Consider the following 19,798-nt stretch of genomic DNA (forward strand, 5'->3'; position numbering starts at 1 on the left):
ATAACTGAGAAATTTGAGCGCTGACCGTAACATTACATTGCTGAGAAATGAAGATAAAGGTGTAATGCAAGTGCTTTCAAGAATCTGTACCGGTCGTTTTACGCCTAAAAATTATGCTGAAAACATGCGTTTTAGCCAGTTTAACGCTTCTAAAAATATAGTTTAAAAATTTAATCCAAAATCAAAAGTACTTTTTGGCCCTCAGCGTACTCAAATGCTTTTCGTAAGCAGACCCCACTCAGATATCTCGAGTAGTTTTGAAATTGCGTTTTTTCTGAAGCTCTGCGCACCGTGTGTGAGCTTGGGTAGGCGAAGCCCTTAACCACACAGTTCCAGTCTTCATAGGTCTGACAATGTTGTCAGTTCAATTGTGTTGTTACAGCCGGACAGATAAATGGCAGTCTTATCTTATTGCATTACTGGGGCTTAAAATCTCAACCGTAAAGTCATTTTAAATCCAACAAAATGCAGAGAGATTGAAGATGTAATTTAACTTAGATATGCTATGTCTATAACAAGTAATGATAAATAATAACCATAGCTTGACGTGGATTAGAACCAATTATTCCAAATATGAGTTACATGCTTTACCATTTATCACATAATACTGGTAAACTAGTATTATGTTAAATGTGACAGCAGGCTTGGCTTCAACCTCAACTAATTCTGAATTACCTTTAGGCATGTGTGCGCACATGAGCTCACGCACACACCACATAACTGCATGTGCAAAGCTATGTCCTCTGGACACACACGTATGAGAGGAAAATGGCAATGTTATTGGAGGCTATAAAACTATTTTTATATAAGAACATTGTCTAGCATTGACTTGGTGAACACACAGAACTGCGAAATACAAAAATATTTGTCATTGGCAGATCTGAGCTATCTAAAGCACAGACTTAAGTTTCATTGACATGACAAAAAAATTACTAACGTTGCTTAGCAAAAAATACCACCTAGTATTTTGAAGAAATTGACTTTTTGGTTCCAATGCATTCTAGTGGATGTTTCGCATACACTGATAGAATTATCACTGCAAAAATCCTAGATATGGCAGCACCATCGCAAAAAACTAGACCCGCCTAAATACATATAGACTTACTAAACTGCAGTAGGCTCCATGCAAAGGGAATATGAGGAAGGTAGTTGTTACTATTGCTTTTTAGTAAAAAATATTTAAAATGTTTTAAAATAAAACTAGCATTACATTAAATACATACTTGAAAATAAGCAGTTTTCTGACCCTCCTGTAAAGTAAATTGAAATGTTAATTAGGTGGTACAGATTGCTAAGCGATAAGCTGTTCCACAGATAAAACAACAGATCAGAACCGGACTTCTCACTTATAACTTGTAAGTGTTGGGGAATCCACGTTTCATCATATCTGCCATAAATAAAAGATCACTTATCACAACATATTATCAACAATTAAATACATATATAATTTTATCTTACAGGCATAGTTCCATTCCTAAGGGTAATTTTCACCATTGGAAATCAGTTTCAGAAATGATATTTGTGCAAAATATTGAAAACCATTGGAAAGCATTGAAGGGTAGAAGCGAAGAACTGAGAATGTCACAATATTTTTATTTATTTTTAGTCACATGGTCTAACATTTTTCATCTATGGTAATTTCATTTTCAATCACTAATTTCTACAAAAGATTAACAGATATTAAAAATGTTTTTGTCAATACTCGAGGGGAATAAAACTGGGAATTTCCATGACATACCGGTAAATAAGGATTGTCCCAATACTGACAGCTGTGATTTTGAGGTTAGGATTCACGTGAATTAATGTTGTTGGCTTTGTGTGTAAAACATTTATTTTAATGATGCTTTCTAACTGATAAAGATGAAAATGATAGTGGTTTTACTAATAAATCAACAAAGATAAGAAAGAAGACTGGTAGATCTGAAGGTGTCGTGAAAAAGCTGCATCTTTCAATTCATAAACAAGAGGCACCATGTTAACTGCTCCAGATTCAAGTGTTTCGATAATTTGTGAGTAAAGATAATCAGCAAAACATTATTTAACACTTCAATTCATTGGCTAGTCAGTAAGCAGAACTTATATTTGTTGGGGCTAATAAATGTTGATAATGTTGAACGCAGAAGACGTAGAAAAACTGAAGGTGAAGATAGTTCTCATACCATTACTTACAGCTATAAAGTGACCAATTTATTAAAACACTTGAATATTTTCCAAGTAGTGTAATTTCAAGGTACATTATTCAAAGATTGTTCATTGCATGTTAGAAAAAATACAAATTTCTAACAAGCTGACACCACATGTAACTAGGAAAACTGTAATACAGATAAAAGGACAGATCAGAACTGGACTTCTCACTTACCATTAAAGTGATGGGGAATCCATGTCTCATCACATCTGCCATAACTTAATGAACTAAAATCTATAGAACTTTTTACCACCCACAAATATTTTGAGTACTATGTTATATTAAAAGTAATGTTAAAATATATAAACAGGCAAGCCCTCTGCACCCCACCACCCTTTTTCGAAATTGACACGGGCATTATATTTTTAATTAGTACATAAATAGTAGTTTATTGTAATACATATCTTCAATCTCGAGAGCTTATTTAGTAAATTAATCCTATGTCCATTTTCATTTGAATGCATTGACATTTTATTTGTTAATCACCATATAAATCTTAATTATTTAAGTTTTTTAGTCAAATCAATGTGTATATTAGTGTAGGTTTTTATAATTTTATTGACTTTACAGTGTTTCTCAATACTGTTTATATTATAGTCTGATTATAGAACATTTTAGGGATCTAAAAATTGGGGACTTTCATAGGTGCACACACTGGTGGAGTTATGAAATCTTGTCTGCAGTTTGATGTTCTGCCAACATTAATTTTCACCAGTTTCTGATGTTCTTGGGAAATCGATATGAAGTATTGACAAAAATAATTTGTGGGGAAAAACCACTTGCAAAATCTGGTTTGTATTCTGCCAGGAATCAAACCCTTATAACCTAAGTAGGAAGCAAGAGATGACAATTCAGTCAATGTGGCTCCAACAGCAGTAAAGATTAATTGCAAATATTGCTTACCTTGGAAAACAAAGTGTTGAGGCAGTGGACCTTTTGCCGTTCCTGTACAAATGCATAGTACTGCGTGACTCCTTTCAAAGTCAGCTCCTCCATCAAGTTGATTTCATAGGGATCACGCATGTGCTTATCCTTGAAGAAAAAAAAAAATATATATATATATATATATATATATATATATAGTGTTAAAACTAAGTTCCAGAGTTCATTAACTTTCTTTAGTAAAAAACTATTCCAGTACTATCCAAATTAACTATAATTATATTATACGAAAAGCAGATGGGGGTAATATTAACAGAATTATATTATGTAACAGATTACATACAGACCACCAATTTTTCGATATATACAGGTAAATAACTATACACTGGCAGAACGTCTGTCGGGATCTGAAAGTGTTAAAAATTATTTTGCACTTGACATTCAAATTAAGAAGACAATTACTAACTACATCTGATTTCGAAAAAGGTTCCCTTCACCCTGTTTTCAACTCAGGCAACGCCGGGTACTGCAGCTAGTTGTATTAATAAATGAGTGCTACTTATGCTTATAATATAAAATATCTATGACAGGGTGGCCACACAAAATCTCAAATGAAATCCGACTTTTCCAGGTTTTCCCAGACCCTGATTTTGCACTGTTACGCTATTTCATTTTTAAAAATTAATTAGCATTCTTTTTTTAAATTGCAAGTATTCAACAGACAAATGAGTGAACAAAAAATGAACTTAAATTTATTCAAAATAGGTCAAAATAAATGTGATAGTATGTACTTCTAGTTTATTATTCATATACAGAGCTCACTGAGAATAAAAACATTATGAAATTAATTAAGTAACCCAAATGAATTGTAGCAGACAATTAAGTTACCAAAATAAGACTAAGTAGTAATTCTAGAGAGCCACTTTTCCACAAAAATTACAATAAAATTTCAAAACACCCTTCTTTTCCAATTATTATCCAAGAGGGCATTGTGGTACTACAAGTAGTTTACCAGTAATTCTTGCCACACTTATTTTTTCCCTCCAGTCACGTATCCGCAGACTTCCCATAGCATGAGTTTACATTTCATCAATTTTAATCATTTAATGGTTTTTCAGCTGCCATAGATAATCTTAACTGCAAACCTTCGATAAGCATTTCAACATCTTTTCCACAAAAAAATATGCACTTTCAAACCACAAGCAAGATGTCTGGTTCATTAAGCAACAGCAGGTTAATCAAAACCGGAGCTTAAAGGAATAAGTGCTATGCAGTGTTCTGTTTTAAATAAGCTGTGCACCCTGTTTTTTCAACACACATTTTAAGAAAAATTCTGCATGGATTAATGGGTGAACAGTAATATGCAGACAATACTGAAAATGATACAGGTCACGTTTTTATACCAAATGACCCTTGAAAAAACCGTTACAATACAAAACTATTTTATTTAGAATAATTCCGACTTTTCCAGGTTTCCCAAACTTATTGCAAAGTCCCCAACTTTTCCCGATTTGTAGCCACCCTGACTAATCCTAATTCCAATTATACCTTTTTTTTTAGTGCAATTACTATGATGAAAAAATTAATTCAAAGCAAATAATTTCTCCCTTTAAAATTTGAATTTAAAGGGGAAAAATATTTTCAGCCCTTATTTGATGAATAAACCAAAAAAATTTGATTGAAACAAACATTTTTTTAAAGAATTAAGCTAATGATCAAAGAAAGTATGAAACTTACCATGAAATTCTTCACTGTGAGAGGAAATGTAGCAGAGAAGAGCAGTATTTGCCTTTCTTTGGGTAATCTAGAAATTACATGATCCAGCATTCCTTTGAAGTCTTGTGACAGAAGTTTGTCGGCCTTCAAATAAAAAAAATTAAAAACATTTTAAAAGTTAAAAATTATAGTTGTGATATTTGGTACTGCAAAATACATAAATCATGGCTTTCTTTGCACGAGATGTAACATTTTTCAAATTATGCAACTTTGAAGGTGTATAAAATACAAAAAAGTTATATATTACCAACTGTGATTCACAAAAATACTAACAATTTTTTTTTAATAAATTCTGTATAACACAATTGCATTAACATGTAAATAATTCTATAAAAAATTTAAATTATAAAATATTTGATTTTAATATTTAAATCATGTACCTATATATAATTTCTAAATATTTTCCTAAAAACAACGATACACTTAATGCAAACCATGAAGGAAACCATGAAATTTGTTATGTGATAAGTAAAGATGCAACATTTATATAACACACATTTCCTATTCACAATTCCTGCCAAAACACACTTCTACACCTTTTCACCACCTTCTGAGTAGGTTTAGAACTCTGGTGAAGAAGTTTCAGCACGTACGAGTGGAGCAAAATGGTTTCAGTAACTGGAGTACTACTTCCGGAACAAGAACAAATACAGTAGAACCTCGTTAATTCGTGATGGTCGGGACCGAGATAATCACGGGTTACGAATTTCACGGACTAGCGATTAAAAGCCCTGAAGGTCTTGTCAAGCTTCTCAGACACCGGCGTGCAGCTGGGTTAAGGCCAAGGTCATGTGATGTAACATCCCCCAAGGCTTACTGCACCTTGGCAGCAGATGGATAAAAAATAGTAAACTCCCCATTATTCCTGTTAATTGGGACCCACCGATGCCCGGATAACTGAAATCCTGTAAAAAAAAATAAACCCCGATAATCTTATCACGATAAGGGCAGTCTTCTAATTAGTGTCTCCGCTTAAAAAAATACAGCACTGCCTAGCCATTAGTTCAGGGTCATTTACAACAGTGGAAGAGAGAAAGATAAGATCGTGCTGACCTTGCACACATAAATTTTAGGTAGGCCCCTCCTCCTCCCCCCCCCCCCCCCCCCTTCGTCCAGCGGAATGCCAGCCAGACACGTCACTCGCCAGGCGCCTGCCCTGCGTTGGCAGGCGGAAAGTAACTCAGAGCAGCACATGAAACAACATTCAAACAAAGGGAGGGGGGAAGCAGAAGTCAGGACATCCCCCTCAAGTTTAAAGAGTGAAAAATATGACAGCTGAAAAGGGGGCCACACAAAGGGTCGGTACAAACAGCGTTGCAGAGTTTGCAGAGTTTGGCGGCCCACGCAATGGCTTGCAGTGTATGCTGGCCGCCGGCCCACGTGATGTTAATTTTAAGCACTGACAATTTTTACTTCTCTTTTTTTCCTGCACTTTTAAATCGTCCCAGATTATCCGATTCCCGAATTAGCGCGTCACAGATTAACGAGGTTCTACTGCATTTACTGTTTCTTTGTTGAAATCATTTAAAGCACAGCCCCTAAAAACAATGCCCATATAACATGCTCAAAGTTTTTTCATCCAAGAAGAAAAATTAGCAAAGTAAGCCAAGTATCTGATATTTTCTTAAAATATACTACACTATACCTGATTTCTGCTTACAATATTGTTCAGTCCCAACATTTCTATCATATAAAGGTAAATTATTTTGTATAAAATTTCCTACTTACAAAACCATAAATTAAACATTATCTTCTTATTTTTGCACAGCAATTACTACCAAACTAAGCTAAGAAATCACACGTTTACTATCAGCACATTTTTCTATTCTAAAAGTTATGATAGCTAATCTCCACTAAACACATCTGAGTCATAAACATAAAATGCTGAAAATATGTACTTGAAAAATAACATTTGGTTTTACAAACAAAATTGTTGTGTTAATATTTTAAACTGGCTTATAAAAAAAATTCCACCTCTACATGCAAAAAATATGTAGTATTCATAACACCTTACCTCATCTAACACTAAAATTTTACACTGATCCATGTTTGCAACATTCTTGTCCATTAGATCCAAGATGCGACCTGGTGTAGCAATGATTACTTGAACTGAAACAAAAATCATAAATATAACACCTGCATATCATTTGAAACTGCTAAAATAAAACACCAAATTTACACAAAAATAGAGCACTTCCATCCTATGAAATTCAAAATGTTTTATCGCATCATTAGGTTATTGGAGCGGTCAGAGCATATAACATACCATTCCTATATCTCCAAAGTTGTAGGCCATGCATATACAGAAATATTCAACCAGTCACAAGAAAAACCACCACTTTTTTTTTACACTGTCACTGTGTTGACACTGTGTGCACACAAGTCAGTAGTAAAAATTTCCCTATATTTAAATTATTTGAAAGAAATTAAGAAAACCCAGCTCCACCACTCATAGCAGACCTAGATTTTTTTTTTTTTTTTAAACTTTAAACATAACCATGCACATGCTTTTTATTATGTGTATGACTGCATCAAAGATCACATGAAGGAAGCTCTCAGTCTGGGCGACGGTAGACTGGAGCATGACTTCTTGCCTTTAAATTGTTATCACTAGAATTTTCATGACTTTTCCAGACACTCAATTTAATAGTGGACTGAGTTGAAAACCTCACCTTTTTGGTAAATCCTCATGATGTCATCTCTGAGGTTTGTACCACCAGTTGTCACCATGATCCTAATTTCCATGTGCTTAGCAAGTTCGATGCAGATCTGACTAGTTTGCAAAGCCAATTCACGTGTTGGCACAATCACAAGTGCTGGAACACACAGCTCGCATTAGTCCCAAAACAATTCCACACAAGGTCAGCTAATAATCAAACAAATCAGCACGTGCCTCACCTTGAATGAAGTCTTTTTTGGGGTCCACCTGCTCCAAAACTGGAATAGAGTAGGCACCCGTTTTACCCGTACCGTTTTTTGCACGGGCGAGAACGTCTTTCCCAGAGAGAGCAATAGGTATGCTAGCCTCCTGGATGGGCGAGGGCTTCTCCCACCCTTTCTCGAAGATCCCCATCAGGAGCTCACGCTTCAGACAAAACTCCTCAAACTCATTGCCCCTTGTATCTGTGACATCCTGGAATGAACCACAGCACTCTTGGTCAGCAGGAAGGATTATACAATCAACTATAAACAGACCAACTGCAAATCAGATGTGGATTTTATCATTTATATAAATGCTGGGGAATCCATGTCTCATCATGATTACCTAGTCTAATGACAACAAAATTTACAGATCAAATAACTAACAGTACACATCTTAGTCACAACAAATACTCAAAATGTCCTACATAATTTTGGATATAAACAGAAAAAAAAATTAACTTGCAGTTTAAACTAGTAAAAATTGGATAACTTGTTAGCTATATTGCTGCAATTTTCAGGTTGTTAAAAGTTCAAAAAATATGTCATTACAGCACTCATCACAAAAATGACTGGACCTTTTGAGTACAAACTGGAAACAAAGTAAACTCCAAATAAAAAAAGAATACTACCAAAATAAGCATGTGTAAGCTAAACCAATTACAGGAGAACACCAGTACAAAATACCTTACAATAAATTAATTTTAATCCTAACTAGTTATTTTCAGTCACTATCATAAATCAAATCTTTAAAAATGGAATTTTGTTTCAGTTTTAAGCATGTTTTGCACTTTTAACGTATGTATTTCACTTAAGCCATTGGCATCTTACTGAAGTCATAAGTACGTGATTACAGTGCCCAATTTTGCCACCAACAACAAATACTCAATGCCTACATTGGGGCTCCTAGAAAATTTTTAAATTTAATATAGCTATACGTGAACACACATTTTATTTTACAAAAAATTTAACTTTATGATTCTTCTGAAGTCTAATAACTTTAAACCAGGACGAGAAATGTTATACTATATACTAGGCTACAGTGTACTAAAATACTAAACACGAGAAATTATAAAAAACTAAATAAAAGAAGCTATGTAATAAATAAAATTAATGGTAAAAGTTTCGTATCCCATATCCATATGTATCCCTTCATCCTGATTGCATGATCCTGTATTCATTGATCCTGTGGTTTGTAATTGCTGTTTGTAATTTAGTAGGCTGAAAGAACCTGGACATAACTTGTGATATAACAATAAATTATGATCACAAATTGTATATGAAAGAAAACATTACCACAAGACTTTGTATTGTCAAAATCAAGTTTTCGTTATGTCTAGGATCTTTTGACATACTAAATTCAAACAGCAAGCATCATATACTACAGGATTGATGTGTATGGGATCATGCCATCTGGATCAAGGAAAAAACTAGGATAAGTGATACGGAGTAAATACCAAAGTAATAAATAAAAAATGTCAATTTTAATTGAAATGGGAAAAAAATGCCTAAACATCTCAACACTACTCAATATATAAGTACACATTAGATTTAATATCAAGGTTTTTTTTAAACTGTAAGTACTCACACTTGTTTTCATCCGCTTGTCCTTGGGTGGAATTTTCAGTTTCGCCTTCCATCCCATATCATCGACTTTCTCTGCACTGAAACAGAGTAAACTTGTTAATTTTTAAAATAGGCAACAAATGCTAATAAATGGTAGACTGAAAAAAGTGCACTATATTCTGCTTTTAATACTACAAAATATCCAAATTTGCCATGATATCAGTGTAATTTTTAAGCTATCCCCAACATAGGACATCCTGTTAAACCTTTTAAAAAGTCAAGGCTACCTTTATTTTTAAAATTTTTGCTGCAATGTTAATTTCAGCAAAATATCCAAAATTACAAAGCTTATAAACCATATTTCTATGCTTTTAAACCTTATTAAAATCCAATACATCAAAACTTGTTAAGAATCTTCTATGGAAAAATTTAATCTTTTCAACTAGAAAAAACTTTCAAAAGAGTGAATTACCATGTGATTATAGGCTAAGTGTGAAGTTTTTTTAAACTTAGGCTGGAATTACAATAGCCCTTAGCCTCTGTCCCTCTGTCAATCACGTGACCTGTAGCAAATAATATGGCCAGAAAAATTCCATCTATCCATCAAAAGTATGTTAACTTCATACTTTTGATGGATAGGACAGATAAAATTATAACCTCCAAAAGTCATTTAGGTTTTTGCATATCAAATCTTAGAGTATTAGAATGCATTAAAATTTAATTGTTTAGCTGCTTCCAAAATTATTTCTCATCTTGCGTTTGAACACATTTGAAAAGCTGTTTTATAAACAAAAATTGACTGTCACAGAAGTTTATTAATTATGCATGGTCACACTGGAAATGTGAAAATAAATACCAGAGTGAAAAAAAAAAGGAGTTTAATGAGTTATGAGTAATTAGTTTACAAGACTAATATAGTTACATAAGAGAATTTTCCCCCAAAATTTAAGTTTTCTCAACAGTTGTCTGCATTGAAATGGAAATATACTATGACGAATGAACAGTGTTATAAACCACTCTGCGGCCGACAGACGAACGACTGAGGGACGGACAGGTGACGGATGTGATGGGCTATTGTAATTCAGGCTTTAATAAGCTGGAAAACTTTGTAGGTGGTAACACATTAAAAAGATGTCACTGTTTACCAACAGGCTCATAACTTGTATCCACTGGAAGAAAATAAACCACAAGGACGCAAGATAGTCTACCTTCCCTAAAATGGTGAAAACAGTGATTTTCTAGTTTCCAAAAAAGTGACAACCATTTGCAATAATTGCTTACAAAAAAATTTACAAATGGATTCTCTTTCAAAATACTGACAAAATTATGCAATAAATATATAAACAATAAAAATATGTATAGGAAGATATATGCTGAATAAAATAGCTCTGAAACAAGATGGTAACAATAATAAAGTTTAATATTTACCTTGATCTTTGTACAAAAGTTTATTTTTTATGTTTTAATTTAAATTTGTTAACATACCCACCGACAGTCATAAGACCAATGGTGGGTAGGACATGTAAAGACAAAAACATAGTAATCACTGCAAAGGTATGGACTTCCACCACCGTTAGTACCAGCAGGCAGAACTGCAGATGGCCAACACATGAGGGAAAGAGTACCACACTAGCAGTGATAACAGATGAACACTAATACAGTACATAAATAAATATGAACACAAAAATAACATAAAACACTAAAGTAACACAAAAATTGCTTATTTATAATTGCTAAAAAATAACAGACATGGACTTAAAACTAAGCATGATATAAAAAAGATATAAAGTTTGAACTTGCAGTTATACACAATCAGAATTCAAATGAAGTTTACTATAATTGAATATAAGCCTGTAAAAAATATTTATTATTAGTATGAAGAGTACACAGGGTTGAATTGAGTGTTTATAACTTCTTCAAAATGCTGCAAACAACCATTATGTACTATTTCATTAGTTCATGATGTCATGAATTAAGCAGTTTCAAGAGTCAAAAAGAGCTCAAATCAACCATCACATTTCTCTTCACCACTCGGCATGTTGGCACAGAATGATCACATCACCATTCCCACACCATAACGGAACAGCCTAAACACCTTACCCTATTTTACACCACTTCTCTGCAAGTACATATCACATCTAGCAATTACAAATGATTTGTAAGCACAGCCAATATTACACTTAAAACAAGCGTATGGAGCACAAAAATGATTAATAAAACTATGCATTATCAACTAAGCAAAACAAAATTCAATGTCAAATTCAGCAATAAGTATTAAGAGGAATAAAAACAATTCACGACTTTTTTTAACGGTCATCTGCTATTATAGCATATCACTCCATTTAACTGTTTTGTAATCACCATTATTTTGAGATTCACAGGCATTTTATAAGTCATTATTTTCCCAGATATTTCCCGGGTTTAAGGGCACCATCTGCCCAGGCACACATTCGGTGTGCAGAGCTTCAGGAAAAACAAAATTTCAAAACTACTCAAGATATCAGAGTGGGGTCTGTTTACAAAAAACATTTAAGAATTTGCTGAAGGCCGAAAAGTACTTTTGATTTTGAATTAAGTTTTTAAACTGTAATTTTAGAAAAGTTAAAATGGCTAAAAGGCATGTGTTCAGAGTAATTTTTAGGCATAATACAATCGGTACAGACTCTTGAAAGCACTTAAGGGACTTGCTGCACAACACCTTTACCTTCATTTCTATGCCATATAATGTTTTGGTAACCGCCCAAATTTCACAGCTGTCCTATGGACGATGAGAAGACAGCATGCCTGTCAACCTGCGCTTAAAGGCAACACCGTACTAGGAAGCACCAGCGAGCATCGCGCCTCACTAACACACATCCAGACTAGACAGGTCCCTTAAGGCGATTGGTGCACGGTAAAAAACGGTCACAGGCCCAAAAACAATTTTGTATCATATGACCACTAAAGAGTCTAGATGCCTATGTAGGGAGGTCAGGAGCTTAGTTCCAGCTCGTCAGTGGCAAGATGGCCTTCATACGGGAAGGGTGTCGCTGGTGGTCGCTCTGCGGCCTGCCATCTAGCGGTAACTAACAAAACCTCGAAGATTGTATCTCGCTCTCCCTCTAACACACAGCCGATAAGGTTCTATCGTGCCCGGAGGAGGGGAAGGTTTAGCAGGTTTCTCTTTCACTCATCCTTCGCCATGGGGAGGCGGAATGGATTATTTTTTGTCAGTAACTGCGCACATGTGGCTGAAAGCTAACCTCTCCACTCCCGCACATCTTCTCACTCAACTCGCTCGTTCTCTCACACTATTTCAATAAATCTTTTCAAATCTTCAACATCAATACTTTAAACCATTGCGCTTCCTACGGATTAATTATATTTCATGCACGTGCCCGAATTCAGCTGCAAAAAAATAAAACCGGTAGTCAATTTTTTTCTTCAAAAACCTTCCGAAACACTGTGTTAAAAAACATTCTGAAAGCCCATTTTTCTAGATAAATGGAAATTCTAAATCACCTACGCCACAAGGAAACATTGTGCTTTAATATTATGTAAAGAAAACACCTCTTAGTTTTATAGTTATGTAAAGGTGGTGTGATATGTTTTAGATGTCGCGCCATCTTATCATCCATGTAGAAGAGTTACCCGAAAAACTAACAAGACTATTGCAATGGAAATGGAAATATGGTTAAGGAAATATTTTTTAAATGTTTGTAAACAGTAAACAACATATAAAAAATCTTATAACTGTAAAATTAAAATACAAACAACCCTATAGCAAATTTAATTTCAATATGAAAAAGTCTACAATAATGTTTACAAGAAATGAAATTGCAATAGCAATACAAAAATATCGCAATTTTGTTACATTGTTAAAAATATATATTAATTTTAATAAAGGCAATAAAAATGACATACACAATATTTGGAATACAATAAATACCTTAAGCCCTACATAATTGCTGCGATATTCACAATAAATGCTTTTCTTAAATATAGTAATTAAAAAACATCGTAAATAAATTATGAACATACATATTATGGTGAAGGAAAGTGGACTCTATCACACTGAAAAATCTTAGAGGGTAGTTTTCCTCATCTTATTTCTTTCTTTGCGTTTTTGGTCTTGTTCGTTAAAATATTTCATGTTCAAATACTTGATACGCATATACGTTCTTGTCCTGACAAAACAGTATATTACTTCTTCTGGATATTTATTTTCAGTAGTTAAGCAAATAATTTTAGTCAGTGATTCAAAAATCCGCTCTTTTTTGCACAAATTGTTGCCATGAACATTATCAAAACACATTTCAGCGATCTTTATTAATTCAAAAAATTCATTAGTGGGACATTTTATGTTACCCTTTGATTGTACATGTATCCAGCTATCGTCCTCCGAATTGAAATCCGTAGTGCCAAGGTCGGGATATTTATTTCTGAAACGGTGAGCTATATAGCCAGAAACATATTTCAGCCCTTCAAGAGAAATTTTGTCACCTTAAAGGGGCCTGGCCTCTAAATCTAAGTCTATTTCTTCCATGTCAGCAAGATCTAGTTCATTTAAAGGTAATTTCTCTTGAAATGTCTTTGTAAAATACCTTGCACAAAGTAGTTCTGTAATTTCAATCTGATAAGCACTGTCCTGTTCCATTTCATTTGACGAAAAATCACTTACCAAACACATTTCGTCTGTCTTCTCATCCGTGTTTTTCCGTTCAGCAAAAACTGCTGCAGAATGTTTTCACAATATGTAGTTTATAATTCTGTATTTAAAGTAAATGGGCGACAGATGCGTATTTTGATGTCCCATACCTCTAATATACGGAGAGAAAAAACCACTAACACATCTTAGTTCAGTTTAACTGTTAACAAATATTTAGGTTAACAGGTCCTATACATATTTCCGAATGTTTTACTGACTGAGTTATACTGGACATTAATTAAATTGATCGCTGATATTTATACTTTTAAACAAAGTTTTGGATTTATCATTTTATGTAAACTCTAATGCGTTAAAAAGTGTAACGCAACACTACACACAGGTAGTGATGTCTAGTGCACTGCCCTATGCACATTAGTTAACAAAAAAATAAAATATTAATTACTGATAAACAATACCTAGATGTCGTGATACAAGTAACACATGCTTATCTGATATTTATCTCAATTAGAATACGAAATAGGAAGACAAAATAATTAACTGATTTTAAGACTGATTTATTACTTACACAGTACAGTGCATTTTGAAGACAAATGGGTCTTAAGAAGCTAAAATCGTACTCGATTAAAGGATGGTATGGTGTTCGGTATATTAAGGTTTCCCTCAAAGTAACTGTTTCACAATGCTTTTAAGATATTAGTTACATCCCAACATAAGTTTAAAACATTTCTCTTAAGAGTGTGCTTCGTAGCATTAAAAGATGTGCCTTAATTATTTTGCAAATTTATCATTGTTATGGTGACGATGTCAGGGGTTTTCGTAATTTTTTTTAGAAATATAGTACTGTATTAGCAACTACGTTAAGAACTGTTATTTTATTCACACAGAGAAAAGAAATACAAAATGCTAAAATTTGGCGTTTGTCTTTTTATATACTATATAGGTTTGTTATTATATGTGTGTTGTAACATGTATAAAAATGTTAAATATATTCAACAATATTTGGTAATTATATATATTAAAAAACTTTTATGTACGCGACTTCAAACTACGTGAAAGGTTTTCAGTCTATAAAGGCCTATTCTATGATTTTTTTTTAAATTATTAATTCTTATGCAAACAATTAATAAAATTGAAAGTTTCTTACATTGTCAGTATATGCATAGCATTACAGTTATTTCAAACAATTCTCTACCAGTGTTTACCTAAGGTTTGCATGTTACGTTGGTTCTTCTACTAATACACGTATATTACAAGAGGTTTGTAAGTAAAAATTAGTTTTTATAAACGTTGTGTAAGAAATTATAAATTTTGAGACGTATAATAACAAAAAGAAGTGCGTTCCACAGACATATGTCGGTAGTGTTATCCACTGAAACATTATTCCCACTTCAACTCGCTGTAAAAATATAAGTATGGGGTTGAATGCGTCAAAAGGGGTATATAAATAAAATTTGAGGCTTCTTACTTATTTCATACGCTGGTGTCCCCCACTTATAATTGCAAACAAAAATTTTTCCTCAATGTTGTAATTTACTCTGCGTATTCACAAAATTTTTTGGCAGTAAATAGGTATTTAATTTTTAAAAATGAAAGCATTCATGTTTCGAAAAAAATATTAAAGCGATGTGGGGAAAAATGTTTACATATACTCCAGTAAAATTTTCAGTTTGATTGATTTGATAGTTTCGGAGCTGTTGCGAGTTTAGTTTGGAGGATTTTTCGGCCGCGCGAGGCAAGTTTGGCTCGTTTTCGTTTGCTTCCAGCATAGGAAGCAAGGAACAAACGCCGATACCCGGCTTCACCTCGCATCCTCTGCTGGCCTTCCCTTGTCCTCTCCAGATGTATTACTGTATATTAGCTCCATGAGCGCGACCTTGACAGACCCTTCGTTTCTTTTGCCTCCTCTCTTGTCCTCCCTCTACACCCCATTCTTCCCCCTCCCCACCCGCAGGCTGCTGCCAGCCGGCCGGAGCTCCGCCTGACTACCTGGTTCTGACCATGGAGCTAATATACAGTAATACATCTGGAGAGGACAAGGGAAGGCCAGCAAAGGATGCGAGGTGAAGCCGGGTATCGGCGTTTGTTCCCTGCTTTCTACGCTGGAAGAAAACGAAAACGAGCCAAACTTGTCTCGCGCGGCGGAAAAATCCTCCAAACTAAACTCGCAACAGCTCCGAAACTATCAAAACAATCAAACTGAAAATTTTACTGGATTATCTGTAAACATTCTTCCCCACACCGCTTTAATATTTTTTTCGAAACATGAATACTTTCATTTTTAAAAATTAAATACCTATTTACTGCCAAATTTTTTTGTGAATACGCAGAGTAAATTTCAACATCGAGGAAAAATTTTTGTTTGCAACTATAGGTGGGGGACACCTGCGAATGAAATTAGGAAGAAGCTTCAAATTTTATTTATATACCACTCTAGACGCATTCAACCCAATACTTTTATTTTTACAGAGAGTTGAAGTGGGAATAATGTTTCAGTGGGTAACACTACCGACATATGTCTTCGTAACGCACTTCTTTTTGTTATTATACTTCTCAAATTTTATAATTTCATACACAACGTTTATAAAAAACCAATTCTTACTTACTTAATTTAATCTATTACAAATCTCTTGTAATATACGTGTATTAGTAGAAGTTAGAAGTCTTTTCAATATCATGTTCATGTTCCAGTCTACTTACTCAACCAACGTAACATGCAAACCTTAGCTTAACACTGGTAGAGAATTGTTTGTAATAACTGTAATGCTATGCATATACTGACAATGTAAGAAACTTTCAATTTTATTAATTGTTTGCATAAGAATTAATAATTTTAAAAAATCATAGAATAGGCCTTTATAGACTAAAAACCTTTCACGTAGTTTCAAGTAGCGTACATAAAAGTTTTGAAATATATATAATTACCAAATATTGTTGAATATATTTAACATTTTTATACATGTTACAACACACATATAATAACAAGCCTATATAGGATATAAAAAGACAGACGCCAAATTTTAGCATTTTGTATTTATTTTCTCTGTGTGAATAAAATAACAGTTCTTAACGTAGTTGCTAATACATACTGTACTATATTTCTAAAAAAAAAATACGAAAACCCCTGACATCGTCACCATAACAATGATAAATTTGCAAAATAATTAAGGCACGTCTTTTAATGCTACGAAGCACACTCTTAAGAGAAATGTTTTAAACTTATGTTGGGATTTATCTAATATCTTAAAAGCATTGTGAAACCGTTCCTTTGAGGGAAACCTTAATATACCGAACACCATATCATCCTTTAATCGAGTTAGATTTTCGCTTCTTAAGACCCATTTGTCTTCAAAATGCACTGTACACAATGCATGGTTCGGAGACGCAGTCCAATTTTTCAGCTTTGTCGCTTTTTCCCAGATCTGTCGTTGATCGTCACGTTTTGGAAATATATGAAAAAAGTAAAGAATTATACAACTGAAACTACTTCTCTTTGTTAAATAGTTTTCTTAGTTTTTTCGAAAAGTTCGAAGATTAGTTACTTCTGTTTAAAACATTTGCCAATTTTTTCTGATGCTTCAAAAGTTTTGGGAATTAATTTAGTTAACAAATGAAAAAAAAATCTTTAATACATGTGAAAAGCAACGCCATCCGGCTTGGAATTCCATCGATTTCTTCAGCCATATGCGCTACAGGAAATCACCATTGTAGCCGCACACCAGCGCCACTCAAACCTCAAGGACAAGTGGGCTGGGGCTGCGTTCGCAGTAGAAATACGCTCTCCTCCTCTTTCTTTTCAACCCTTCTTCGCAACCGGCTGGCTTCGCTCTCGCCCTACACATGTCCACTCCAGATCTTCTTACATGCTCCTTGGTTCTGACAAGCGCCGCCCTCAGCGCCACGTCGCGGGGACATTCTTCCCGGCGGCGAGAGTTTTACACGCAGCACTAGAACTGTCACTCCAGAGGGCGTGTTTTGAGTTGGATCGTATCAAAAACAAAAGGATATGAAAATATATACATAACTCAATAGTGTTCTGCCAATTATGTTTTCATTTTCATTTAATTTTATTCCTTAAATCGCTCCTGAAGTAGTCCAGCAGTGATCAATGGAAATTGTCAATATTAAACTGTAATTTTGACGATGAAAATATTTTTTCTTACTTTTATAGGTGCAGAAACCTATTCTTACACTCGTTTCTTAAACTATACTTAAGTTTAACATAATTATGTGTTTTCTAAATAATTCTGGCTTGGAATAAAAATAAATGCATTTAAAATGACATAACTCAGTAAAAAAAAGTTTATTAAAATTATCCTCGGTATATTATGTCTTAAAAATAAATATGTACAGTTAAATTAGTTTTGTCGTAATATTTTCCATGCACCAATCGCCTTAAGACAAAGCCTGTAAATAGCCAAATAAAAATTTTCAACCAAAATCATATTTAAATAAACTTTGATAATATTCCACTTGCAAGTAAATTTTTAGTATTAAATTTTTCTAGCAAGTAAAAATTACATATTTAGGCCTACAGGTGCTGAACTAAAGGGAATGTACATCAGTAGGTCATCTACAATGATTAAATAAATGTATGCAATTTTGCACATTTGGTACCTTCTAAAATACCTAATGGTTTAGAGTGTCACGAAAATTTTTGATTTAAGACTTAAAATAATGTTTTTGCACCCACTCAGGGTACAGGTTCTTTAAAAAATTTTAATTTTCCTGAAATTTCCACATTTTCCTTTGACAATTGTAATCTTGCACTATAAGATATCAGTGTTAGGTTGACTGCTACCCAATTTGAGTTTACTCACCTCCAAAAATGCTACTAGACACCTCCATACAACACTAAGTCCCAGTAAACCATGAACTATATTTGTAACAGGTAGGTAGCTAGTGTGCATTAAAGCACTATAAGAAAACATATCAGCTTCAGGTTGACTGCACCCCAGTTTGTCTACTCACCCTTGAAAATGCCACTACAGAGCTCAATACAATAGAATACAAAGTGCCATGTTCAAGGCAAGTAAAAAGTAAACTAGAATTTCAACAGATACAAAGCATGCATGCGTAAATGTGTACATACATACCTAGCACTAAAAGACAACAAATCTGATTCAGGTATGCAGGTATTTGACAAATGGTTGGAAAACTCATATTCAAAAACTCTTGACAAAAAATGAAATTCCCTGATATATCACCAATTTCCCCTAAATTCCCCAACATTTCCCAGTTTTCCAGACAAGTGGCAACTCTGCTGAATCTCACTATGTAATTGATTGCTTACGATTTGTAGTGTTTATGGATGCAAATTCTGCCACTTCAGTTGCTCTGTGACAATCAATTTCACTTCAGCATATAACACAGTCAGTCTCCTGTTAAATGGTGTACATTCTGCCACATGGAAGTTAACAGGGCAGTCTCGCAGCCTCACATCCCCTCCCCAAGCACGTGGCTTTCCAACTCTCATGGTCGTACAAGGTCACAGGTACTCTTTACTCTTTTCTATGAGGATACATTAAAAAAAAAAACCCTGTGTACGCTGATAAGATAACGAACATTCAGCACCTCAAACTGAGATTCGCTGCAGCAATCGCAACTGTAACTGGGGACACGAATAAAAAAAGTGTAAGGAAATTGAAATCTGTCAAAACATCACGAGAATTAAAATGAAGTTAGCATCAAAGTGTACTAAGCTAGAGCTAACATTTTCTGGATATTATAAGATGCCATATGTGTATATCATTTATTTCCTTAATTTACAATAAATTAAAAATACCAGCAATCATTCTTGATAACTGTATTAATAAATTTGGGCT

General features: G+C 33.9%; 1 protein-coding gene across 1 annotated transcript in view; it reads right to left on the reverse strand.

Moving 5' to 3' along the window:
* Nucleotides 1-19,798, reverse strand: part of LOC134530339 (ATP-dependent RNA helicase me31b) — a 50,676-nt gene that overhangs the window by 15,270 nt on the left and 15,608 nt on the right. Inside the window, exons 3-8 of the mRNA XM_063365082.1 lie at nt 9,351-9,426; nt 7,742-7,976; nt 7,516-7,659; nt 6,858-6,952; nt 4,805-4,927; nt 3,089-3,217 (exon numbers count right to left, since the gene is read on the reverse strand). Coding sequence (XP_063221152.1) covers nt 3,089-3,217; nt 4,805-4,927; nt 6,858-6,952; nt 7,516-7,659; nt 7,742-7,976; nt 9,351-9,426 — 802 coding nt within the window. The remainder of the gene's footprint in view (nt 1-3,088; nt 3,218-4,804; nt 4,928-6,857; nt 6,953-7,515; nt 7,660-7,741; nt 7,977-9,350; nt 9,427-19,798) is intronic.

Source organism: Bacillus rossius, chromosome 3 (assembly GCF_032445375.1).
Source record: "Bacillus rossius redtenbacheri isolate Brsri chromosome 3, Brsri_v3, whole genome shotgun sequence".
Classification (NCBI taxonomy): Eukaryota; Metazoa; Arthropoda; class Insecta; order Phasmatodea; family Bacillidae; genus Bacillus; species Bacillus rossius.